Source organism: Peromyscus californicus, unplaced genomic scaffold, assembly GCF_007827085.1.
Source record: "Peromyscus californicus insignis strain IS unplaced genomic scaffold, ASM782708v3 Scaffold_19__1_contigs__length_69161282, whole genome shotgun sequence".
NCBI lineage: Eukaryota > Metazoa > Chordata > Mammalia > Rodentia > Cricetidae > Peromyscus > Peromyscus californicus.
In genome coordinates, this window is record NW_026294491.1 from 59,850,112 (window position 1) to 59,876,520 (window position 26,409).

The 26,409-nt window shown below is 39.7% G+C and overlaps 1 protein-coding gene across 6 annotated transcripts in view; it reads left to right on the forward strand.

Annotated features, from left to right (window-relative positions):
- Positions 1 to 26,409, forward strand: part of Supt3h (SPT3 homolog, SAGA and STAGA complex component) — a 355,460-nt gene that overhangs the window by 174,665 nt on the left and 154,386 nt on the right. The window contains exon 2 of one of the 6 annotated variants that reach the window (XM_052745409.1): positions 21,023 to 21,092. The exons of the other annotated variants lie outside the window; for them this stretch is intronic. Coding sequence (XP_052601369.1) covers positions 21,081 to 21,092 — 12 coding nt within the window. The 5' untranslated portion in view covers positions 21,023 to 21,080. The remainder of the gene's footprint in view (positions 1 to 21,022; positions 21,093 to 26,409) is intronic. 6 annotated transcript variants of the gene reach the window in all.

A 26,409-nucleotide genomic window follows, 5' to 3' on the forward strand; every position in this document is an offset into this window, starting at 1 on the left:
GGTCTACAGGGTGAATTCCAGGATAGCCAAGGCTACAATAGAGAAAACATCTTGAAAAACAAAACAAAACAAAAAGCAGAAAACACACACAGACACAAAGTTCAGATAGCTATATATGTTAATGTGCATTTAAATGCTGAAAATCAAATGGAGCGATTACAGTTTTGTATTAAAATAATGTCATTAGACTAATTTGCATAAATAATATGTGTTATTGGATTTATTGTCTCTTCTCTTTGTTGTAGAGACATAGAGGAATAATAGAGGAAAGTTATGAAAATTCTATAATTTAATCATCACGTTTAAACTTACATAATAATATACCAATTGCAATAATTTTTCCTTTACTTCAGGGCTTGACATGTGTGGCCCAAATATTCACCTTGAAAGATTAAGACTTACTCCCAAGCCCCACCACTCATTTCTCTCAGAATTCTTTTATGTCCATATTTGATCTGTTTGTATGGCATCATTTAACCTGGACAAGGGAAGAGTTTGAAGTTGATATCTGTCAGAAGTTGTCCCACCCCTTTGTCCTAGGTCATTTTTTAATGTCAGTTTTAACAGTCATGCTCTTGTTAATCTCTGAGGAGTTAGTTTCCTCTATTCTTCTGTGGACAGTGAAATAGTTGTTCAGGATAGTGCCTTCAAGTAAGAAAACTATATTTTCAACATAATACATAAAAAATTTGGATTCTTCTTTCATTATAAAGTCTGTCAACCAGATTATTGTTGAAGGTTGTCATGTTTCTAATTCTAATGATGGTAGAATAAACTAATTGACATGTAGCTACATAACAATTGTCTGAGAAATACTTTACCATAAGACTGACTGTAATTATGTGCCAGAAGTGGTGGTACAAGCCACATGATCCCAGCTCGGGAGGTAGAGAGGATTACAAGCTTGAAGCTTGGGGTCTTTAGTGAAGACCATAGTGAAGCCCGTTTAAAGGAAGGAAAGAGAGACAGATGGAGGGAGGGAAGGAAGGAAGAGAGAGACAGACAGAGACAGAAACAGACATGCAGGTAGTTAGCTATATATTAAATTTCAGACTTTTCCCTGAAATTTGTTTGTGTCCCCTCCCTCCTTTTTCTGATAGACATTTCCTATGTAATCTTTTTCCCTTCTGACCCCCAATTCTTACTCAGTATTTAATAACATACCCTCCATGCTAAGTAATTCCCCTTCTCCTTTCTGTTTCGCTTAGTAGTTATGAATGGCTTAGGCCTCTTTGGTTGCCTTTTGATGGTTTTTGCCTATAGGTTATAAAATATGTTAACTAATGAAAATAGTTTAAATTCAGAAAAGCAGTTGATTTTTATCCTTCTAAACAGATTAGAGTAGCAAAGTAATACAGCTGTGCTCTGTATCATCTGTTTGGCACTAAAGACCAAAGTCAAGGCCTTGTAACACTAGCCAACACTCACTCCTTCCTTGGATTATGCACGTACTCTGAATAAGAGCATGGTAAAATGGACTCCTATCTGGGAAATTGACTATTTCACATGCCTCAGGAATTGAAATTAGAACTTGCTAGTGACAGGAAACACTGTAGTCTCCACAGTTTCCGCCAAGTTGCCATGATAGTGCTTGCTTCTGACATTATTCATAACAAATAGCAAGGACCTTATAATGTTTCTTCTCTGTTTGACCATACTAATGGCTGTTGTGGTCATTCATAACAGGCCACTTACTGATGTGATTTGTGATTAAGAGATGGGCTGATAATACCCAAGGAATTCAGATTTTACCAGGAGGTGTGAAACTTGTTGGGTCTTAAGGTTCCTCCTCCCTCCCCAGATTGACTCCTAACTTTCAATAATTAGAGATTTGCACAGTTGATAATTGTGTATCACTTTGTATTATTCTATTGTCAATATTCCTTCAAATTTAAATCCAATCTGATATTTGATGGCAACATAGGTATTTTATTTCTCTTAAGCCCAGGTTAATTGTGAGATTAATCTCTGCATTAACCACTTTTATCACAGCTGTGACAAATACCTGACACAGACAACGAGGAATGAATGGAGGAAGACTGATTTGGGCTCAGTTTCTGTTGTTCGCATAAGCCAGGAGGAGTCTGCTCTGCTGCTCTTACTTCTCCTTTCCTTTTCCCTATTCATGTTAGTCTACTAATAGCCAATTCATTTTTAAAAACCTTAGCTCAGTGTCAGAATTGTAGATCATAAGTGGTCTCTAGTTGCATTCTCAGTGAGGTCTCATGTTACTCAACATCTCAGCTGAGGTCTAATGTAGCAATGTCTCGAAAGCTTCTTGCTGTCGGCTATTCACTGGCTTTCTTTCTGGTTTGCTGCAGTCCTACCTGATGCATGGTAAACTATGCAGTACTGTATCCTAAGTCCTCTTTGACCCTCTCCGTTCTGAACATTTCATTTCTGACAAACTTCTCGTGGGTATCTAGTGTATTTCCTAGGCTCTGAGTAAACTCAGATGAAACAGAGATACAGAGCTTTCGGGAAACTCAACTGTCCAGGTTGAGCTGCATCACTTAGTGGAGATGAGGAGAGGGTTGGGCAGAACTAAATTGTGACTGAACTGATGGCACACTATTGGAATCATCTTTTAGAATAATACTCAGTGTTTTCTAGTGGCTACATAACTGCTTTTGTTTTGGTGTTCAATGTTAGAATCAGAAACTTTCCCTTGTTTTACATATAAAATACAATTCCTTAACATGGCATTTAAAAATCATACTGAATTGTCACAATATGTATCCACAAGCAACTAGTAAGATATTTAGTTGTTGAACAGCTTTCAAATGTAATTATACTCTCAGGATTAGTGTTGATATTAATAATAACCTTAACTTGTGGAAAGGATTAACAAAAAGGAACCGTTATTCAGCCATGGGGATTTCTGTGTGCATTCTCTGCCTTTCTCCCTGCCTGGCTTTGTGTAATTCACTGTGTTCTTTCTCCTAGTCCTTATTCACTTCAAAAACATTTCCAAGTGCTATATTCTCAGTGAACAAATTCTGTGTTCCTTTTGGGATGCAGACATGTCCCCATTGTTGCACTAGGCCCCTCTGCTATCTTCTAACTCTGAACTAAGAGATTATTTCAAAAATTTCTAGACCCTTTCCACAATCTTTGGAAGTCTCTTAGTATCGATAATTCTACTTCTTCTTTTCCTGGTGCTGATGTTATTCTTGCTAACATCGAGATATAAAGAAAAGAGGAAATATAAGACCATTAATACAATGTTTGGTCAGTCTGCTAAAGATTTCTTTTATGTTAGTTAATTGTGTGTGAGTGTACATACACAGGCACACACACATATTTTCCATATTTTAAAATTATACGTATCTGTGTGGGCTGACTGTATAAAAAATTTTGCCTTAGTTTAGATTTATTATGTCAATATAATTACAAGCTTTTATTTATTTCTCAGATCTCGGTGTCTTATTTTATACTTATACAACATTACTAATAATTTTTTTTTTTGGTTTTTCAAGACAGGGTTTCTCTGTGTAGCTTTGCGCCTTTCCTGGGACTCACTTGGTACCCCAGGCTGGCCTCGAACAAGGGTATATATTTTTATTCCCTTACACTATGAAATGAATTCACATCCATCATTATTTTTTATTGCAGTTTTTATACTACATTATGGTAGGTAATAATTTTTTATGCTGATGGTTTTAAATGTTTCTAGTAGTTTTTTACATCTGTAGATGAATTTATAAATGACATTCTTTTTTTCATAATCAGATACTGATTTTCCTTGGTTACATCTCTAGACTAAAAAACATAGTTAAATTCCAAGTGGTATATGTACAACCTGATATCTATTTCTATATATCTATATAATGTACATGTTATATATCACTTGAAATTCAAAAAATATTATCCATATTAAAAATACTTACCATAAACTTTATTTCAAATTTTTAATCTGAATTGGAAAAAAAAATGTTTCTTAAACATGTCAATTAGTAAAAGCTCAGTCAAAAAGTAAACCTTCTGAGGTTTTTTTTTTTAAAGGGCAGTTTGGAGATGTTTATCACTGAAATTTAACTGATATTATATTTCCAGTTCTACTGAAAATTAAGTAATAAATGTTGGAATGAGTGCTCCACAAATCATGTTTATTACTCAAAGTACGTTAATCTAGTTTATCTGCTTTTCTTCTGTGTACTGTAAAGATCAGAATGAACAGGACCATGGTAACTTGCTGCTAAAGCAGTTGCTGACGGGAAACAGCATGAAGTCATAAGGAACTATGATAAAATGATGGTTAAAAACACTGATAAACAAAAGTATAGCTTACCTAACTGGTTTGCAATAAAATACATGCATTAGGTCCTGGCAAGAACATATTGAAATGTTGACAGCCTCCTGATGCCCCAGTACTAGAGAATAAACAACGCATTGCACATCACTGACAGTAGCAGCATCATTTTATGGATCTCTACACAGAAACTGTTGTAGATTATTATTTTAAGATGTGTTACATTTGTTTGTGCTCTGGAACATTTGTTTAATAATGCAAAGATGTGTTTCATTTCTTTATGCTGCATTTGTCTAACTTTGTGAAGCTGTGATTCTTTCCTGTCTAAAACGTCTGATGGTCTAATAAAAAGCTGAACAGCCAATAGTGAGGCAGGAGAAAGGATAGGCGGAGCTGCCAGGCAGAGAGAATAAATAGGAGAAATCTGGGAGGAAAGGAAGAAAGAGCAAGAGGGATCAAAGAGGAGGACATCAGGGGCCAGCCACCTAGCTACACAGCCAACCACAGAGGAAGAGTGAAAATAAGATATACAGATGTAAGAAAAGGAAAAAGCCCAGAGGCAAAAGATAGACAGGATAATTTAAGCTAAGAAAAACTGGCAAGAAATTAGCCAAGCTAAGGCCAGGCATTTTTTTTTCTTTTCTTTTTTTTATTATTAAGAGATTTTCTATTCATTTTACATATCAACCACAGATTCCCCTCTCATCCCTCCTCCCACCCCCCCAGCCTTCCCTTCCAACCCACCCCTCATTCTTACCTCCTCCAAGGCAAGGTCTCCCATGGGGAGTCAGCAGAGCCTGGTTCATTCAGTTGAGGCAGGTCCAGGTCCCTCCTGCCTGCACCAAGGCTGCATAAAGTGTCCCACCATAGGCACTAGGCTCCAAAAAGCCAGCTCATGCACCAGGGACAGGTCCTGATCCCACTGCCTAGGGGCCCCTTAAACAGTTCAAGCTTAGCAACTGTCTTGCCTATCCAGAGGGCCTAGTCTAATACCATGGGGGCTCCTCAGCTATTGGTTCACAGTTCATGCATTTCCACTAGTTTGGCTGGTTGTCTCTGTACATTTTCCCATCATGATCTTGATGTCCCTTGCTCATAGAATCCCTCCTCTCTCTCATCGATTGGACTCCTGGAGCTCGGCCTGGCACCTGGCATATGCTTCCATCAGTCACTGGATGAAGGCTTTATGATGACAGTTAGGATATTTAGCCATCTGATCACCAGAGTAGGCCAGTTCAGGCACCCTCTTGACTATTGCCAGGAGTCTAAGGTGGGGTCATCGTTGTGGATTCCTGGGAACTTCCCTAGCTCTCTGTTTCTCCCTATTCCCGTGATGTCTTCATTTATCATGATATCTCTTTCCTTGCTCTTCCACTCTGTCCCTTTTCCAACTTGAACCTCCCATTCCCCTATGTTCTCATCCACTATCCCTTGCCCTCCATTACCCACCTCACCCCCAGTTTGCTGATGTAGATCTCATCTATTTCTCCTTCGCTGGGAGATCCATGCATTTTTCCAAGGGTCCTCCCTGCTAGCTAGCCTCCCTGGAGCTGTGGTTGCAGTCTGGTTATCCTTTGCTTTACATCTAGTATCCATTTATTAGTGAGTACATACCATGTTTGTTCTTCTGAGTCTGGGTTACCTCACTCAGGATGATATTTTCTAGTTCCATCCATTTGCCTGCAAATTTCATGATGTCATTGTTTTTCTCTGCTGAGTAGTACTCTATTGTGTATATGTACCACATTTTCTTAATCCACTCTTCAGTTGAGGGGCATCTAGGTTGTTTCCAGGTTCTGGCTATTGTGAATAATGCTGCTGTGAACATAGTTGAGCATGTGTCCTTGTGGTATGATTGAGCATTCCTTGGGTATATGCCCAAGAGTGGTATAGCTGGGTCTGGAGGAAGATTGATTCCCAATTTTCTAAGAAACTGCCATACTGCTTTCCAAAGTGGCTGTACAGGTTTGCACTCCCACCACAGTGGAGGTGTGCCTTTAGTCTACATCCTCTCCAACATAAGCTGTCTTCAGTGTTTTTGGTCTTAGCCATTCTGACAGGTGTAAGATGGTATCTTGATTTGCATTTGATGACTAAGGATGTTGAGCAATTCCTTAAATGTCTTTCAGCCATTTGAGATTCTTTGTTTATATGGTGTATTACATTGAGAGATTTATTAAGCAATTCCTTAAATGTCTTTCGGCCATTTGAGATTTTTCCCTTACTCCACATCCTCTCCAACATAAGCTGTCTTCATTATTTTTTATTTTAGCCATTCTGACAGGTGTAAGATGGTATTTTGATTTGCATTTCCCTGATGATTAAAAATGTTGAGCAATTCCTTAAATGTCTTTCAGCCATTTGAGATTCTTCTATTGAGAATTCTCTGTTTAGCTCTGTAGCCAATTTTAAAATTAGATTGTTAGATATTTTGATGTCTAGTTTCTTGAGTTCTTTATGTAGTTTGGAGATCAGCCCTCTGTCAGATGTGGAGTTGGTGAAGACCTTTTCCCATTCTGTAGGCTGTTATTTTGTCTTATTGACCGTGTCCTTTGCCCTAGAAAAGCTCAGTTTCAAGAGGTCCCATTTATTAATTGTTGCTCTCAGTGTCTGTGCTACTGGTGTTATATTTAGGAAGTGATCTCCTGTGCTAGTGCATTCAAGACTACTTCCTACTTTCTCTTCTATCAAGTTCAGTGTTACTGGATTTATGTTGAGGTCTTTGATCCACTTGGACTTGCGTTTTGTGCATGGGGACAGATATGGATCTATTTGCAATTTTCTACATGTTGACATCCAGTTATGCCAGCACCATTTGTTGAAGATGCTTTCTTTTTTTCCATTTTACAATTTTGGCTTCTTTGTCAAAAACCAAGTGTTCATATGTGTGCTGATTCATGTCAGGGTCTTCAGTTCGATTCCAGTGGTCCACATGTCGGTTTTTATGTCAGTACCAAGCTATTTTTATTACTATAGCTCTATAGTAGAGCTTGAGGTCAGGGATGGTGGTTCCTCCAGAGGTTGTTTTATTGTACAGGATTGTTTTAGCTACCTGGGTTTTTTGTTTTTCCATATGAAGTTGAGTATTGTTCTTTCCAAGTCTGTGAAGAATTGTGTTGGGATTTTGATGGGGATTGCATTGAATCTGTAGATTGCTTTTGGTAAGATAGCCATTTTTACTATGTTAATCCTGTCTATCCATGAGCATGGGAGATCTTTCCATTTTCTGATATCTTCTTCAATTTCTTTCTTCAGAGACTTAAAGTTCTTATCATACAAGTCCTTCACTTGCTTAGTTAGAGTTACCCCAAGGTATTTTATATTATTTGTGGCTATTGTAAAGGATAATGTTTCTCTGATTTCTTTCTCAACCCTTCTATCATTTGTATATAGGAGGACTACTGATTTTTTTGAGTTAATCTTGTATCCTGCCACATTACTGAAGGAGCTTATCAGCTGTAGGAGTTCCCTGGTAGGCTTTTTTGGGATCACTTATGTACACTATCATATTGTCTGCAAATGAAATTAGTGAAAGTTTGACTTCCTCCATTCCAATTTCTATCCCTTTGATCTCTTTTTCTTGTCTTATTGCTCTAGCTAGAACTTCAAGTACTATATTGAATAAATATGGGGAGAGTGGAGAACTTTGTCTTATTCCTGATTTTAGTGGAATCAATTTGAGTTCTCTCCATTTAATTTGATGTTGGCTGTTGGCTTGCTGTAAATTGCCTTTATTATGTTTAGGTATGTTCCTTGTATTCCTGATCTCTCTAGGACCTTTATCATGAAGGGTGTGTTGGATTTTGTGAGAAGGTTTTTCAGCATCTAATGAGATGATCGTGTGGTTTATTTCTTTCAGTTTTTTTATATGGTGTATTACATTGGCAGATTTTTGTATGTTGAACCATCCTTGCATCCCTGGAATGAAGCCTATTTGGTCATGATGGACAATTTTTTTGATGTTTTCTTGGATTTGGTTTGTCAATATTTTATTGAGTATTTTTTTCATCATTGTCCATGAGGGAGATTGGTCTGTAATTTTCTTTCTTTGTTGCATCTTTGTGTTGTTTGGGTATCAGGGTAACTGTAGCCTCATAAGAAGAGTTGGATAATGTTCCTTCTCTTTCTGTTGTGTGGAGGAATTCGAAGAGTATTAGAGTTAGCTCTTCGTTGAAAATGTGGTAGAATTCTGTGGTGAAACCATCTGGTCCTGGGCTTTTCCGGTTGGGAGACTTTTAATGACTGTTTCTATTTCCTTAGGGGTTATTGATCTATTTAAATAGTTTATCATGTCTTGATTTAATTTTGGTATGTGGTACCTATCCAGAAAATTGTCCATTTCTTTCAGATTTTCCAATTTTTTTGGAGTACAGATTTTTGAAGTATGACCTGATGATCCTCTGGATTTCCTCATTGTCTGTTGTTATGTCCCCCTTTTCATTTCTGATTTTGTTAATTTGGATTCTCATTCTCTCTCTCTCTCTCTCTCTCTCTCTCTCTCTCTCTCTCTCTCTCTCTCTCTCTCTCTCTCCCTCCCTCCCTCCCTCCCTTTTGGTTAATTTGGATAAGGGCTTGTCTGTCTTGTTGATTTTTTTTTTCAAAGAACCAACTCTTTGTTTCATTGATTCTTTGTATTGTTCTCTTTGTTTCTATTTCATTGATTTAAGCCTTCAATTTGATTATTTCTTGGCATCTATTCCTCCTGGGTGAGTTTGCTTCTTTTTGTTCTAGAGAGCACGAGCAGTGTTTCCTTACTGTGCACTAGAGACAGCATGAGAGAAAAGTGAGACTAGATTTTCAAGATCATTCAGTTTCAGACTGGATAATTTGATAGAGAGCTGGAGGCAGCTGCAAGTTTTAGAATAGCAGAAGGAGCACCCCAGAAAACGTGGCTCTTTCGTGTAATCGTGAAAATTCCAGTGCTGTTCCCAGAGAGGTATAGAAGGAGGATATTACAGTATTTAGGCTGGAAGCATTTGCTCTTACTTGGATACTGATGAACTCTGAATGAAAAGTTTAGGAGTAGGAAGCAGCAGAAGGGAAGGGGAGGGGAGAGGAGGGGAGGGGAAGGGAGGGAAGGGAGATGTGAAACTTGAGGATGTAAAGGATGGCACAGCTAGAGGAGTAGAGATAAGAACCACCACCAGGGAATGGGCGATGCTGAGCTTAGGCAGAAGGCAGCTGCCTGCTTGGAAAGGCCCAAAAGAATAGGTGTTAGGGAGAGATCATGGCTTTAGAAGTGTGACTTTGCACCTGAAGGGACACTGAAGGGCAGCAGTCCCGGGGTAAGCTGTCTGTCTGGGAAGGATGTGATTAGGAAACAAGAAATCTGGGAAGGGAACACTGAGGTCTGATCCTGAGGACATTGAAATTCAGCTTTATTGGAATGCTACAAACTGCTGATATTTCAATCTTCCTTTTGATCTGTAGTGACCAATTAACTTTTTCATATAAACACAGGACTGGGGAGATGGCTCAACAGGTAAAGAAAGGCACCTCCATGCAGCCAAGTTCATCCGTATTTGAACCCAGGGACCCACATGGAGGAGGGAGGGGACCAACTCCCTCAAATTGTTCTCTTCCCTCCACCCATGTGTCATGTCGTACACACACACACACACACACACACACACACACACACACACACACACATACTAATACACCACACATTCATTTGTTTTAAGGCAGAGTAAAGCAAGTGTAGGCTGGGCTTGTCAAGCTTTCTGTGACACATGATACCCTTCTAGCATAGATAAAGTAAAGATAAGCATGTGTTCTTGTTGCTCTTTTCCCTATTTGTGTGGCGTTTGAGGTCACATCGTGTTGAATGTGGCTTACTGCAGTGAAGAACAATACTACCAAATTTCTTGAATTAGTATTATTTTCTTAGTTTCAGCTTCTGCTTCTTATGGTATTTATAAATACTAGTCTGACTATAAACTAAATCCTCTATCTGTAAGAAGAGATGCATTCGAAGGCATGTGTCAGTCATCGCCACTATGACAGCATCAGTGTTCATCTGGGTGTGGAGGCGGTGGAGATATAGACCTGGCACATTCTGTGTGTGCTGACTTGGTGTGTTCATGTTTTAAGAATCCTCTTTCCAAATGTCATTGTTATTTCTGCCCTAACCACAAGTGCTATAAACTCTGTCCTTGAGCTGGGAAGTGCTGGTAAAGCAGAAGGTTTGGAGGACACACATCACTGGGTGGTTGTTGTTGTTTCTGCCCTTTGGGGGACCCAGCACCCAGCTCCCAAATAAATCACACACGGAGGCTTATTTTTACTTATAAACATCCAGCCTTATTTTGACTTAGTTTCTTGCCAGCTTTACTTAACTTATCCCACCTATCTTTTGCCTCCGGGCTTTTCCCGTTCTCTTACTTCTGTAAATCTCACTCTTACTCCCTGGCTTGCTGAACGGCTGGTTGGCTGGCCCCTGAAGTCCTCCTCCTTCTCTGGTTACTGGATCTCTCCTCCCAGATGTCTCCTCCTATATATGCTCTCTAGCTGCCAGCCCCGCATATCCTTTCTCCTGCCTTGCTATTGGCCGTTCAGCTCTTTATTAACCCATCAGGTGTTTTAGACAGGCAAAGTAACACAGCTTCGAAGAGTTAAAAAAATGCAACATAAATAAAAGTAACACACCTTAAAATAATATTCTACAACACTGGGTTTGAAGTTTGGCTTCCTGGTTACATAGTATTACAGTTTTGAGCTTATTTCATCATCCCTAGGAATCTTTGTTTACTAATCTATTGGAGTTTACCAACTTCATAGTCATTTTTATTATAATATATGTAAATCACCTAGCATTGATCCACACCATTTATCAATGGATGCAGCATTTAATTATCGACATCCAAATTTTTAAACATAGGGCTTAGTGTCAAGGACAAAGGCACAGAAAAGCGAGACAAACCTTAGATTCCTATGTTGTATGTATTTGGGGGCCACTTTTCTGCATTTGAATTTTATGCTATGTATAGTTTTACACTCTATTTCTTGTGTCTCAACTTTTCATTTCTTTTATCCTTATATATCTTGCAACACTGTCACATACAGAAATTTACTTTTCAATCAACTCAAATATTTATGCTTATCCAGAAAAATCATTTAATGGTTTCTTATGTTTTTTGAGTCATCAGAGTTTGTTTTAGTGATGACTACTGTGCTTATTTTGCCCCTTTTTTATTTTTTTTTATAATTTGATTTAGTATTACATATCAGCCATGGATTCCCTTGTCCTCCCTCCTCCCCCCCCCCCCCCCCCCGGCCTCCCCCCAGCCCACCCCCCATCTCCTCCAGGGCAAGGACTCCCCTGGGGATTCAGCTCAACCTGGTAGATTCAGTCCAGGCAGGTCCAGTCCCCTCCTCCCAGGCTGAGCGAAGTGTCCCTGCATAGGCCCCAGGTTCCAAATAGCCAGCTCATGCACTAAGAACAGGTCCTAGCCCTAACTGTCTGGGTGCCTCCCAAACAGTTCAAGCTGATGAACTATCTCACTTATCCAGAGGGCCTGATCCAGTTGGGGGCTCCTCAGCTATTGGTTCATAGTTCATGTGTTTCCACTAGTTTGGCTATTTGTCCCTGTGCTTTTTCCAATCATGGTCTCAACATCTTTCGCTCATACAGTCCCTCCTCTTTCTCGCCGATTGGACTCCCGGAGCTCCACCTGGGGCCTGACCATGGATCTCTGCATCTGCTTCCATCAGTCATTGGTTGAGATTTCTAGCACGACGGTTAGGGTGTTTGGCCATCCTATCACCAGAGTAGGTCAGTTCGGGCTTTCTCTCAACCATTGCCAGCAGTCTATTGTGGCACTTTTAGACTATGGTTCACTGTGTAGCCCATGGTGACTTTGAATTCTCCACATCTCACCTATTTTATCCTCCCAAGTGTTGGGGTTACAGGAGACCTCATGCCCAGATTATTTTACAATATCCTAGCTGGGCAGTGACGGCACACGACTTTAATGCTAGCACTCAGGAGGCAGAGGCAGGCATATCTCTGTGAGTTCCAGGACAGCCAAGGCTACACAGAGAAATCTTGTCTCAAAAAAAAAGGGGGGTGGGGAGAGGAAGGAAGGAAGGAAGGGAAGGAGGGAGAGGGAGGGAGGGAGGGAGGGAGGGAGGGAGAGAGAGAGAGAGAGAGAGAGAGAGAGAGAGAGAGAGAGAGAGAGAGAGAGAGAGAGAGAGAGAGCCAGAGCCAGAGCCTATAAGTACCAGGATTTTGGCAAGAATCTATTGTATTTCCAAGACTCATGTGTTCTAGTTTGTGGATTAATTTTCAAGTATCTTAACTTTGTTTTTAGTTTTAAATTTGAAAAAAAAAAAGTCACTGGTTTTGAGATAGGATCTTTGCTGTGTAGCTCTTGCTGGTCTCCAACTTCATTCTGTCTCAGTATCTTAAGTGCTGGGATTACAGGTTTGTGCCCCTAACCCGGAGCAGCTTAACTAATACCTAGATATTAGTTATGTGGAGGCCCTCTATTTATGAAAATGATTTCAATTCAGTATTTTTTTTGGGGGGGGGTCTGGTTTTGCTATAATGGACCTGGAACCTGGAGCCTTTCAAATATTAGACAACCACTTTGTGCTTGATAACCTTTAAACACTACCCAGCAATATTTTGAAGTAATGTTCCTACCCTAAATCATATAGCATTAAACTTTTAGACCATACCTAGGATTAAACATGTTATGTATTTTTTTTAAAAAAAAAACAACATTATTTCTTCACAGTAAGATTGTCTTTAAAACATATTCTTAGAAGTAAAATTTTACTGCGCCTCCTATAGTTGAGGTCGCAGATCACCTGTAACATCTAATAATCAGCTCTCCCTGACTTTACACTCCTGGTCGTTTTGGAGCATGACCTTGTGCTTAAAGGGAAGATTGGCTTGTTAGCTGAATTATGCACTTGTAAGTAAATGTGGTCTCAGCTGCTTCTGATAGTCTTCATTATGCACCTGATTGGAAACAACAGGTTTTTAAAAATAGTTTTTCGTTTCTTACACTGACACCTAGTGTTCACTATTTCTGATATCAAAATATTGAATTCTAGTTATCAGTAGCTGTGGAAATAGATTTCCATTCAACACATTTTTAGGAGTACACCTGAACACTGATTGCTCCATCTCATTCTCTCCACTAGAGTCACAGTTTATCTTGTTACTTGTGTGACACCACTATAGACCACCTGGTGGGCTCCCTTGAATCTGAGAAAATGCACATAAAGCCTAGGTTGATGGAAGGATGTGAAAGGAGCTTTTGAAACAGAGATTCTTAGAACCTGCTTTGTAAATGGTATTGTGTAATACGCGCAGTTCTTCAGCCCCCGCCCGGGTCCAGCGGGTGACTTCATTGTGTGAGTTTGTTCCTTGGGTCATCGAGATCACAAACGCACGTTCAGTTATGCAAGCACTGAAGAAATGAAGCCAGCCTGTGAACTTTATTTCTGGAGTAGGATAAAGCAAGGACTGCTTGGGAGATCTGAAGTGTATATCCTGAATCCCTAAGGGTCAGGGCTTCTTACATTTCCCATGCATCTGTGATCCATTTTCACCCATAAAAATTTGTACGTGACCTTACCTGCATATATATGGAATACAATTCAAATATTCACTGACAATAAATCATTAAAAACTAAAGCAATTCTTTTGTATTCATACATTTTTCCATTTATTAAAAAATATTCAAACTAGTGCAAATTTGTTGTGCTTTTTAAATTTTACATAAATATTTTAATCAGGAATATCTAACACTGCATTCATAGAACATCTTCAACATTTTTCAGAGTTGATTGATAATATAGTTTTATAATCAATGTTGAAAACATTTTTTTTGCAAAAATATGGGGTACAAAATGGCAGTTTTGTTTAGGGCTATTGTAGAAATTATTGGGAATTATATTCTAATTATAAACCAAAATTGATTTATGATCTTCAAGTCAGACCACAATTTTTAAAATCAAACATTTGACACAGTCCATGGATAGACTAGTTTGATCCTCCCTAAGGAGTGGTTGTCAGGAGACAGTAGAGGTCTGTTTGCCATTGCTAAAGCCCCATGCTTCTGGAAGCACACAACTTAGCATGTGCAGGCGATCACTGCAGCTCTGGTGTTAGTCTCCAGTCTGAGCCAAGGTGTTCCGGGCAGTGTTGGTGTTCCTTAGTGTGACAGCAGGACTACTCGGGGACGTGGTTACCATGGATTGCACCATATAGCACCAGTAAGTACTGACAGAAATACCTCGGATTCATCTCATGTTCCATGTTGAGTTAATTTGTGGTTGTTGCACATTCAGAAAGCTTCTGTTGTCAAAGTTGCCACTGCCCCATATATAGATGCAACCACACTTGGAAGCGGGGGTTTCAAAGCCCCAAATGTTGTAGTGATTGTGTTTGCAGATCTAGATTAGTTTCAGATTGTCTTTAATTAATGAAAACAGATTGTCTAATTTGTAGTAAATTTATGCATTAGTTGTTACTATAGCAGAGGTATAGGTGGCTAGGATGTCTAATGAAACCTGTTAAGATTCTTTTATTTTTGAGTATAAGCATTTGCCTGCCTGCATATGTACATCACACGTGTATAGTGTCCATGAAGGCCAGAAGAAGGCTTGAAACCCCTAGAACTAGAGGTACAGATGGTTGTAAGCAGCCAGATGGGTGCTGGGAACCGAACCCAGATCCTCTGAAATAGCAGGCACTCTTAACTGCTGAGCCATCTCTCTAGCCCTTCATTTCATGATTCTGTAGGTAAAGTGAGGAGCAATTACTATTTGGATAAACTTTTCACTAAGATTGAATGTTTATGTTGAAGCTTAGCAAGTCAGCAAAGAAACTAAATGTGAAGTCGTTCATAATAGAATTGTTTGTTGTAAACTTCAGAGTGTTCAAACAATGAAATATCTCTTCAAAAGGAACATTGTGCTTTTATTTAAGAACTGAGCGTTTTAAATGTAGGACAGAGTAGTCAGTTTTGTTTGTTATGGCAGTTACAATGTTCTTAGAGCCTTCTGCTCTCTTATTTCATCTCATCCATGGTTTTTTATTATTCACGAGCATCTTCCCTGACAACCAGAAATTGTTCTTCCTTTGATGAGCACTTATTGGTTATCTGCTATTATACACATTATTTGAGATAGACTTAAAGTATAAAGTGACAGAATAGGCTTATATTGCTTCCCAGAAAAGATGCCTAGAGAAATGTAGAAAAATGTAAGGAAAGTGATAGGCAGAAAGTAGTTGTCATGAGCACTTCAGATCAGTTCTTGTATATTGCTTATGTTGTTACACATTTTGCGGAGTATATATGATCATGTTTGAATACTTATTTTTCAGAATTATGAAGTTCATTCTAGAATGAACCATATTCTTAGAATGAGTTGCCCAGTTTCTGTAGTTATTCTCTAGCACACGACATAGAAGCCTCTGAGAAGAACTTGTCACTTACATCCAGGAGTTACATGTCAGATAATAATTGGAGGGGACATTGTCCATAGTTTAAATCAATTTAAATTGCTAACTTGGAAATGTCCCAGACCCTTTATGTTGAAATAGGAATTGGAGCATTCTGTAAATACTGTCCACATAACCTTATGTATGTGTGTAGCTACTTCTGAATGTTTAATTAAACATTGTCTTCTTGTTGAAAGTAGGAAAAATAGAGTGTTAGTTGGAATGTTTTTCTTCTGGCATTTTATCAATATGAGTAGATATTCACTTTATTTATTTGGAAATTGATTGACATCTATTTTGCTTAAATTTCTTGTTTTACTTAGAAGCCAAATTTTTAAAAAAGCAAGGCATTGCACTCATATACAACTGAGTGGAAATTTGCCAAGTTTTCCCCTTTCAGTTCAGGTGCCAACATTGACTGCAATTGCTAGAGCTGGCGATGAGGTTAGAAGAGTTTCTGGTTTGATGTTTTGTCAGGCCCAAGAGTAAAACCTTCTGAAATTGCTTTGGTTCCTTGGCTGCACTGTTAAGGTATAACTGTTAAAAACAGTGAAGTCTTGAGGATTCATCTGTGATGCAAAGAGCACTGTTTCCTCAGCTGTACTCAGGGCAAGACATGGAATCAATAAAACTGGATTCCGCAGAAGAAAGGATGTACAAGCAGAGTTTGGAGAAAGAAAAGTAGCATAGCGTACATAGCATATTCCAGAATAAGGGAACAGGGTCATGAAGACCCTGAGTCTGGAATGTGCTTGGAATCAGCCAGAACTGCCTGAGTGTCTGGAGCAGGGTGAGCAGGCGATGGGGGCGAACTGTGATAGGTAGTTGCAGCCTGGTCTGCATACCTTGCTTTTCACTCTCACTTTGTCCATGGGAGAAGACTACAAATGTTTTGTTGTACATTGATTGGTAAATCAGATTCCCAAGTTGAATCTTGTGCTGAGACTGATGTGGAGAGATGTGCCGAGTTAAGGGTAAACTCTTTCCTCATCCTTTGCAGGGAAGGGGATTTGACCAAAGCTCAGGCATGTTGGTTTTGAAAGTAGCTCTATCTGAGCCCAGTGCCTTCATGTCTCCTTCTTTGCCTCTTTAGTAATTTTATTTTTATATATACACTTCAGTTTCTTCACCCACAGGAACATGGTCTTCAATCAGATCATCAGAACTCTATACCATGATCAAAGATATGGCCACTTGGTGGTGATTAGGCTGCAAAGTTTCAGCATGGGTCATGTCGGCTTTTCATTTGAGCAGCTAGGTATGTATAAGTTTTGCAGACACCATAAGTATTGTTTGATGTTGATATTTTTCAAGTTCAGATGACTACAGGACACCTACAAATAGTTGAGTAGGCAATTAAATAGATACCGAGAATTCATGAGCAAGGTTTGTGCTCAGGTAGATCAGGGATACCTTAGAGATATGTCAGGTTCGATTCTAGACCACATAGCTCAACACAGCAAGTCCTAGGGGTTCATTAGTGCTCTCTCAAGCTCTCTGTCTCTCTGTCCCTCTCCTTCTCTCCAATGTATATAAGAATTATGCTTCTTTTGTCTCAACCTACTTTCTGTTGCTATAACGAAACACATAGGTTTGGATGCTTTTGGTTTTTGTTTGTTTGTTTGTTTGATTGTTTGTTTTTTTAAGCTCACTGTTCTGGAGGTTCAGAGCTGGAGCTGGCATCTGCTGGGCTCTGGTGAGGACCTTAGGACAAATGGCACTAGCTTATACAGAAAAGAACACAGCAAGACAGTAAGCAGGTGACCAGGGAAGGGACAGCCTCGCTCTTCTGTATAACATCCCATGCTCTAGGGAACCAATTTGTTCCTACAAGACACAGCTTATTGTGACACCAACATTAATCCATCCATGAGGTTGGAGGCCTGACTTACCAAAGTGTCTTCTAGGTGTCCCCACTGAAGTCCCACCATTTCCATGCCATGTGTTGGGAACTAACCTTTTAATATCTGAATGTTAGGGGATACCCTCAGAGCAAAAGTGGTCCATAAATCTGCAATACCATTGTGTCTAAAGGAATAATGTACTAACCTACTAAGATAATAAAAATAGAATATTGCTAACAAATAATAAGAAACAAGCTGTAATCTTGTGTGGAGACTAGTGCTTTCATGCTGATCACTGATGATTGACCAGGGTTCTGACTGCTGAAGATTGGGTGCTTCTAGAGGACAATGAAACAGTCGCATTGAACTTTCACAGAACATGTGTATATCCTTTTTAGTTGCCATGTGATAGCATTTGGTTCACAGTAGAACTTCTTTAGATACTGGGATAGTCCTCTGCAGCCCCAATGCTGCCTTGTCCACCGAGACTGTGGGCTGTCTTCCTCTCTTGTCATCTCAGTGGTGTTCACAGATCTTCACCACATGTAGATTCCATCTTAAGAGCTGCTGGCTTTACTCAGCAAGAAGAGCAACTGCTCTTTCATTCAGACTTTGTCTTTACTGTTGCATGCTAGGTAAATGTTCTGCATTGAACTACACTCCAGACCTTTTATCACAAGACCAGAAAAATTACATATATATATAATATATAATATATATATATAGTGTGTGTGTGTGTATATATATATATATATATTCTGATTCTAATTCCATTCCTGTTGTTACTCCACCACTTCTGCAGTTACCTCCTCATTAAAAGTCATCCTTTCAAAGTCATACCCTTCAAAGTCATCCATGAAGATTGGCATCAACTTCCAACCTATGTTAATGTTGACACTTTGACCTCCCCTACAAATAAAGAATGCTCCCTATGTCATACTACACAGTGAATTCTCCCCAAAAGAGTTTCTGTTTACTCTCCCTGGACCACTAGAACAGCCCCCACCTGTCTCAACTGCAGCCTTCTCAATGCATTTTACTTAAAGAACTTGAATGTAAGAAGTGTCCTTTGATCCATGAGCTGCAGAATGGATGTTAGCCAGCATGGAAACAATACTGTGCTGATTTAAATGAGAAGTGTCCCCCATATTCTCGGGTTTTGAATACTTTGTCCCTAGTTGGTGGCTATTTGAGGAGCCTTATGACAGCCTTGATGGAGAACATGTGTCACAGGGCTGGACTTTAGCTTTCAAAAGCCAGTAGCTATTTCCGGTGCACTCTCCTCTTCCTGCTGTGGTTCGAGATGGGAGCTCTCACATTCCAGCACCAGCCTCATCGTCTGCAGCCATCTATCCCTGCCATTATGGACCTTGACCCTCTGGAACCATAAGACTGAAATAAAATATTTATTCTAGAAGTTGCCTTCATCACGGTATTTTATCATAGCAATTGAAAAGGCAACTAAGAAAAATGCTAAGCTCAATGGATATTTCTGTCAGAGCTCTTGGATGATCAAGTGCATTGTCAGGCCATTCTGTTTTGTTTTGTTTTGTTTTCCTGAGTAGTGAGTGGGTCTCCAGAGCGATCTTAGAAGATCAGTCATCATACTGTAAGCAGGTATGTGGTAATCCATGTTTTGGTTTTCCATCTACGGAACACAGGCAGCGTAGATTTGGTATAATTCATAAGTGTCGCAGGATTTTCCGAATGGTAAACAAGCTTTGCTTCAACTTTGAGTCACCAACTATATTAGTCCCTAATGAGAGAGACAGCCTGTCTTGAAACATAGAAACTAGGCTCTGACTTGGTGTTTCAAGATATGAGAAGTCATTAGATGACATCTCCATATAAACTACGGATGTTCCTGGGTAACTGGCTACAGCTTTTATAAGAGCAGCCTAATGGATCCAACTCTGGTAGATGCAAACTTCCTTCTGTGTTGTCTTCTTGTCCTCAGCCTTCACTGAATTGAAGAGGAAGAGTCTCTTTCTGGATCAGGCTTTGCTCTAGAGAGTGCTGTGCAGTCTCCTCTCCCCATGCAAAGCCCTAACACCATCCATATTAGCAGTGGGGGCACTGCCCTCCTCCTCACCCAGGCAACCACTGAATCAGCTCCTATATCTTCCCAGAGGATCTTTGTTTTGTATTTCCTAGCTTTGCACTGTTGCACTTTTCACCATGCCTGCTGCCCGAAGCTCAGCCACATCCTGCTTTTGAGTTCCACGAGAGATGTGGGACTCCTCCTTCCATTGGAACACATAGAGGCCTGATGGAGGTAGTAGATGACCTAACTGCAGTATGATTAGCCTATGTCTGGAGGCAGAGAGGCTGGTGGGGAGGAAAACATTGAAATCACTGGACCATGGGGTGGTCAAAACATACACAGTCTGTATTTAATTTGTCTGCTCTACGTGGACACAGTTCAGTTTCCCCAAACACTGAACAACAGTGGTATGAAAGATCACTGATCATAGACAACCTTAATTAAATAATAAGTATAAAATAACTTTTGAAATCTTAGGAGAATTATCGAAATGTAATGCAGTGAGCCCATATTATCGCAAACATGGCATCTATTATAGATGCTCCATGCAGAGTGCTGACAGACCATCAATGCATAAAATATATTATTTGTGATGAGTGGTAAATAGAACAAAATAAGGGTACCATAGATATGAGCATGTAAAAGCTATGCAGAGTTCTACTATAGTGTGAGGTCACTTAGGAAGATAAAAGAATGAGAGAAGACAGAAGAACCTGCGGTGTCCCCTGTGATCTGCCTAACACAAACTGAGGAAAAGAAGACCCAGGCAAAAACAAGTGTGGTGTCCTGGTCGCCAGATGAACGTGCATCTCCTGTCTCTGGGCTTGGCTAAAATGAGGACAGTTAAGTGTTGCATTAGATGTGATAGGGAGGAGAGTAGCTGTGGATCAGTAGTGCGCATTCTTATTCTTGGTCACCATTGTAATTGATTAGAGCCATTGTTCTGCAGTCTACTTAAATGTCGTTTTCTAAACTGAAAGCTTCACCTTACTGCTTCACAATCATAATTTATAATCTAGTTAAATACTGATAGTGTTAAAGTGGCTGTACACTGTGAAGTTATGTTACTATTTATCCAGTACACATTTTAAGTTATCACATGCTTTTCTTTTGTTTTCTATATGTGTACCTATAGTTAAAATAAAATCTGCATGTGAGCCGCAGTCCCTACCTACTGTCGTTTTCTGAATACTAGCCGACAGGTACATTGCTTCTCCGTAACAAGGCATTTGTGACGCTTTACTCTTCCCACAGCTGTGCTTCACCACACGGTACCCACACCTTCCATAGGTTCTCCACAGGACTCCAGTGCCTGCCACTGCAGACGGCACGGGTACTGAAGGAGCCTGTGACAGCTGCCTTTCTACTTAGGACTCTTTCCTTCTTGTTCCTCATCTGTCGTTCCTGATCTGCCCCACCAGTGTCCTTGGCTCTGAAGTACTTCAGTGACCAGCGTGACCACTGACACTTTAAAACCTTATGCTGGATAAAGTGAGTAACGCTCTTATCATTTTGTTTCTCTTTTTCCATATCACCAAGGTCAGTTTATACAGCAGTGGGAGAAACAGATTCTTTTCTCGCTTTTAACTTTCAAAAGCTGGACGTTCTATTATGTTTCTGTCTCTTTAAAAAAACAATGCAAAGAACATTTTACACAACAGCAGTTGAAATGCTCTATATTATTGTTAAGATAAAGTTTCAGAACTGGACATAGGAGATTGAGGATGTACTTGTTTTAAAAGGTTTTTTTTGACAGATTTTTAAGGGTTTTTAAAAATTAGATAATACATGTTCAAATAAGTCTCCTTGTTTTTTTTAAATCGACTTTATTATGAAAGACCTTCTACATTTTCCAATGAAAACCAAAGTAATGTGGAAGAAACCCTTGATTTGCAGCAGCAGCTACTACCACATAATACATTGTATGTAAAGGATGCTTACTCGGAACACTATACCTAGAGATGTTTTGAGGATATTATGATTTCTAATTAATATGAGTATTTAGCAAACAAGAGCCTGTGTGTTTATTTGCTCAAATTCATGAACTTTGCATTTCATTGTTTCAAACTTACCCATGTTGCAGCTTGCAAGTACAAGTAATTTCTACATGCTCACTCTTCCTGCTACTTGACTTAGGGAAGCTTCATGAATCCAGATAAATGTATGAGCTAGCAGATGTGTAAGTGACTATCGTGAAAAAATGGACTTCGTGGAAGACTGGAATCAGAATGATTACATTTTATTTGTATTAGCTGATTAAATTTGGGACTTAAATATATAGTGTCTTTTTCATCCTCTTGAGGTGTCCATGCAGTTATCTGTTGTCTCCACTCATCTGTAGCCCTCTTCATTTTGATTTTGACACAGTGAAAGTAGCTTTTGTTTTTCAGTGATATTGGTACACCCAGATCATTGTAGTATACATAAAACAAGAAAGTTATCAGATTTTAAAGTAATACTCAATTTGACGTCATCATGAACATTTTGATGGTCATCCTTTGCCTTAACTCATGATCATCATGTGCTTACATAAACTGTCATTTAATAAATAGATCGTATCATCAATACCATTTGTGGCCACTCTGTGTGTACATGGGGGCACATGAGTATGTATGCATGAGAGGCCGGAGGTCAACACTGCCTTTTTTTTTTTTTTCCCCAATTGCTTGTTATACCTTGGTTTCTGAGACAGTTTCTCTCCCTGACCTCAGAACTCATTGATTCAACTCGTCTGGCTAGCCAGCACATGTAACCCTCCCTGTCTCCTCAGCACCAAGATTGGGGTTACTTTTTATGTGGGTACTGAATATCCAGATTCAGGGCCCCATGCTCCCATGACAAATCCTGCACTGCCTGAGTCATCTCCCTAGCACCGTTTTCTTTATTCCCTATTCCATCTCCTTTCCTTCCTCTGTAGCATCCTATGCCACTCTCCTCAAGTGCATGGCAAAAGTTAGAACCACATAGTGGTCCGTCGCCATGATCCTATGAAATTGGAATCATGTAATGTAAATGTTTTTCACATTCTGCTATTTGCTTCTCCTTTTAACATCATGATATTATCACATTGTTTTTTCTTGCTTTCTAGTCTTAATCTTATTTTATTTTCATTATTTGTGTATCAGAGTATAGCTTTACCGTCACTTAATCAGCTGTTTTTGAATGGACATTTCGAGTTTTTTACTACTTCAGATAAGTGATGCCTCTGAAGATAGCCTCGTAGCACGTAGCCTTTCATGGCAGATTTCCCAAAGTGTAACACTGAACAATGAGTATATTGATAAGTATTACCACATAGCTTTTGAGAAGCGCTCCAATCAGTTTATCTGCACCGAGGACCTTTGTACCTAGGAGTTGTGTGCATCCTGTATTTTTGCCTAAGCAACTACTTATTGTGGGGCCTCACTGCTGTGTTGATTGCATAGTACTAGCTACTGGTGAGACAAATGTCTTTTATATATCTTGAGCCACATGAATAACCCACCTAGCTATAGCTTCTAGCTATATTTTCTATTAGATTTTATGTATATTTTAGTTATATCCATGTGGAAATTTTGGGTTAACTTGGAAAAGGCTTTACCATCTTTTTGTTAAGCGGTATACTAGTCAGTTGGTACTAGTGGGAAGCAGGTTGCTGTCTTCTGATATCTTAGAACTTGTATTTAGGGACTGCTGCATTTCATACCCATTCTGCTATCAGAGGGCTGCGATTATTAACTTGTAAATGTTAAATATTAACAGGAAATGGCGGTGCAGTGTGTGGAAGGCAGCTGTGGCAGCAGGAGACACATTGTATCTTCGTGTGTACAGTAGCTAATACAGGAAATGGCTGTGCAGTGTGTGGAAGGCATCTATGGCAGCAGGAGACACATTGTATTTTCGTGTGTACAGTAGCTAATACAGTTCTTTCCCCTTGACTCTTGGTTTAGGGCCAGTAGGTTTTCTGATACTGAAATATTCTTGTCCCGCACTGCCTTCATCTTAATGTATAGTTAATGTAGTGTTTGCTGGATTCTAATTGTTAATGCTTTCAGTACTTAGTATCTTTATTTCTGAAATGTTTGTATGTGTGGAGATATCTATGTGTTCTTGTAGGTCTGCACACATGTGCATGTGAGGTGAGTGTGTATGGGTGTGCATGTTATTGCATATCAGCTTGACATGAAATATTTACTCATTTGTGCTCTCTGGGTCTCTCATTGAACTCTTCTGATTTGGGATTGTAGACATTTTACCCCCACGCCAGCTGTTATGTGTATGCTGGCCATCAAAACTCAGATCCTTATGCTTGTTTTGCTAACAAACATAATTATCTTTAATTTCAGTATTTCTAGCCATGTGATTTATTTTATTTCAAGACTGCCAAATAAGTCTTCCCATCGGTATTTTATTGGGTAGAGTCAGTCAAGTGTAGTACAAGTTCATTTTTCACTCTGATGTCTGCATCTATTGCTATTCAGTATTCTGTCTATGCTGAATGCTTTTTTGTTTGTCTAGGGTTTATTCTCATTTCTCTCATTCAGGGTAGATGGGAATTATCTTTGTTTTTTTTTTACATACTGTATATACTGTATAGTCTGTGATGGAATAAAGTAGTGAGTTACAGTTTTGAAAGTAAGTATTTATAGACTCTTCTAATGTTTGTTATGGCTAAATATCTTGAAGTTGTGTGTCAAACTAATTGTTCTATAAATCATCTTCCATACCTTATCTCAACAATACATTTTTCTAACTCATTGGTCTTCCAGTTTGAAGTCTAGAATGATCTGATTGCAAAGAATTTCATGTGGAAAGTGATGCGCTCTGTGATCTGTCCCATCCTCTTCCCACCTCTCCCTCTGTGAAGAAGTATCTAATACTTGTGTGTGGGCACTCACGCTCATATCCAGGCTCAAGCTAAGGGCTACACACGCTATAGCATGATCTGATGTTGAGACCAAGTGAAGAACCTGCCTAAGACTGAGCAGAGAATTGTGAGGTTCTGGACTTGCAGCCTTTGGGTGCACTAGCTCCTGGCCTTGGGCCTCAGTTGTTCACAGGCTTTTCTCAGCTCTCCAGAGAGCATTAATTCCGTCCAAGGTCAGTCACCAAATCGCTGGCTCCGCTGTACGGTTTGCAGCCTCTCTGGAATGGATCCTACTTACCTGACCGTCCTGTCTCTCTTATGTTTTAAATTGTGGTTTTTCAGTTAGTTCTTCTACCCATCTGATTTTATTTAATTTCTGTCTTTGAAGAATTCCTCAAAGTTTTGGCTCACTATTGGCCTTTTTTATTCCTTTCCAGGAGTGTTTTGATTTCTTCTTTTCTCCCCAAAAAATATGTCCTTAAATTGCTTGATATTTTAGGCAGAAAGATAGTTATGTCACTTTTAATCTCATCTTTCTTTCATTTTAAGTTTATGGTTTTTTCTAGCAATAATGTAACATTGCATTACATATATAAAAATATCCTTATATATTCCATACGTGTTGGCAGTTTACCCTTGAAGAAATAACAGGGTTTCATTTATTTATTTTTTTAAGATTTATTTATTTTTATTTTATGCATGTGAGTGTTTTGCCTGCTTGTGTGTGGCATATAGTGCCCAAGGAGGTCAGAAGGGGGCAGTGGAGCCCCTGGAACTGGAGTTGTGGATGGTTGTAAGCCTCCCTTTGGGTGCAGGGAACCAAACCAGTGTCCTCCACAGGGCAGTTTGTGCTTTTAAGAAATGAGCCATCTCTCCAGCCCGTCGTTTACTTGTTATTAGATACACTTCTCAAGCACCTCTAGTAATGAAATCCTGCCTTAGGTACTGTAGAGACTGGCTTCTGTCCCAAAGAAGAGGTTCCGACCCTTAGTGGAAAAGGTGTACTTACCAATAAACGTGCTGTTTCTGAAGACATAACATTTACCAGTGTGTCACAGTGGTTTAAGAGTGAGAAACGGCTTCCTCTAACAAATGAGAAAGGGACTGTGGAGGCAGGAGCAGTGGTGTCTCACGACGTGGAGACTTGAGATGATGCGGAGACATGAGGAGGCACAGGCAGGATGTCAGTGCAGACAGGAGTGCGCATGCAGAGAGCAGCATGACCGACACGAGCTGATGGAGAGAAGGATGGACTAGCAGCAGCCCGTACTGGGGCCAGGGGAGAGCTACATAAAGTTCGGAGTTCAGTTCCGCCTTCGATTTGTAGAGGATAGGCCAGTATCTGACAGAGATTAGTTTGGGAGCAAGAGAGCTATTTCTGTGGCCTGCCAAGACATTGAGCATGTAGGGTCCCAGGACTTGATGGGAACATGGATTTTATTCATAGATGCTTGTAAGGAGTCATTGGAACTGAGAAAGCTGCAACATAATCATCCTGACAGCAAGGAGTTAATTCAAAGTATTGAATTTAGTTTAAAAAAAGTATTTAACCAACTGCACTGTATTTTAAGAGTATAAAAATGGGTGCTGGTAAGATGACTTGATTAATAGAATGCTTGACATGGAAGAGTGAGGCGCTGAGTTCAATCCCCACAATTGACATAAAAAGGCAGCATGGTCGTACTTGGAACCACAGCACCCATGGACATAGCTGAGTGTGGTGGCTACGCTTGTAATCCCAGTGCTGGCGAAGCAGAAACCACATATGTATCCTTGGATCTCACTGGCTAGCCAGTCTACCCCAGTCAGCAAGTTCCAGTTCAGTGAGAGATCCCTTCTCTCCCACATAAAGTTGGGGTCAATGGGGAAGACGCCCCTGTCAAGCTCTTGTCTCCCCTTGCCTACACTGAGGGATCTGCTAGCCAGGACAGTTGGGAAGAGCCTGTGTGTCACAGGGTCCTC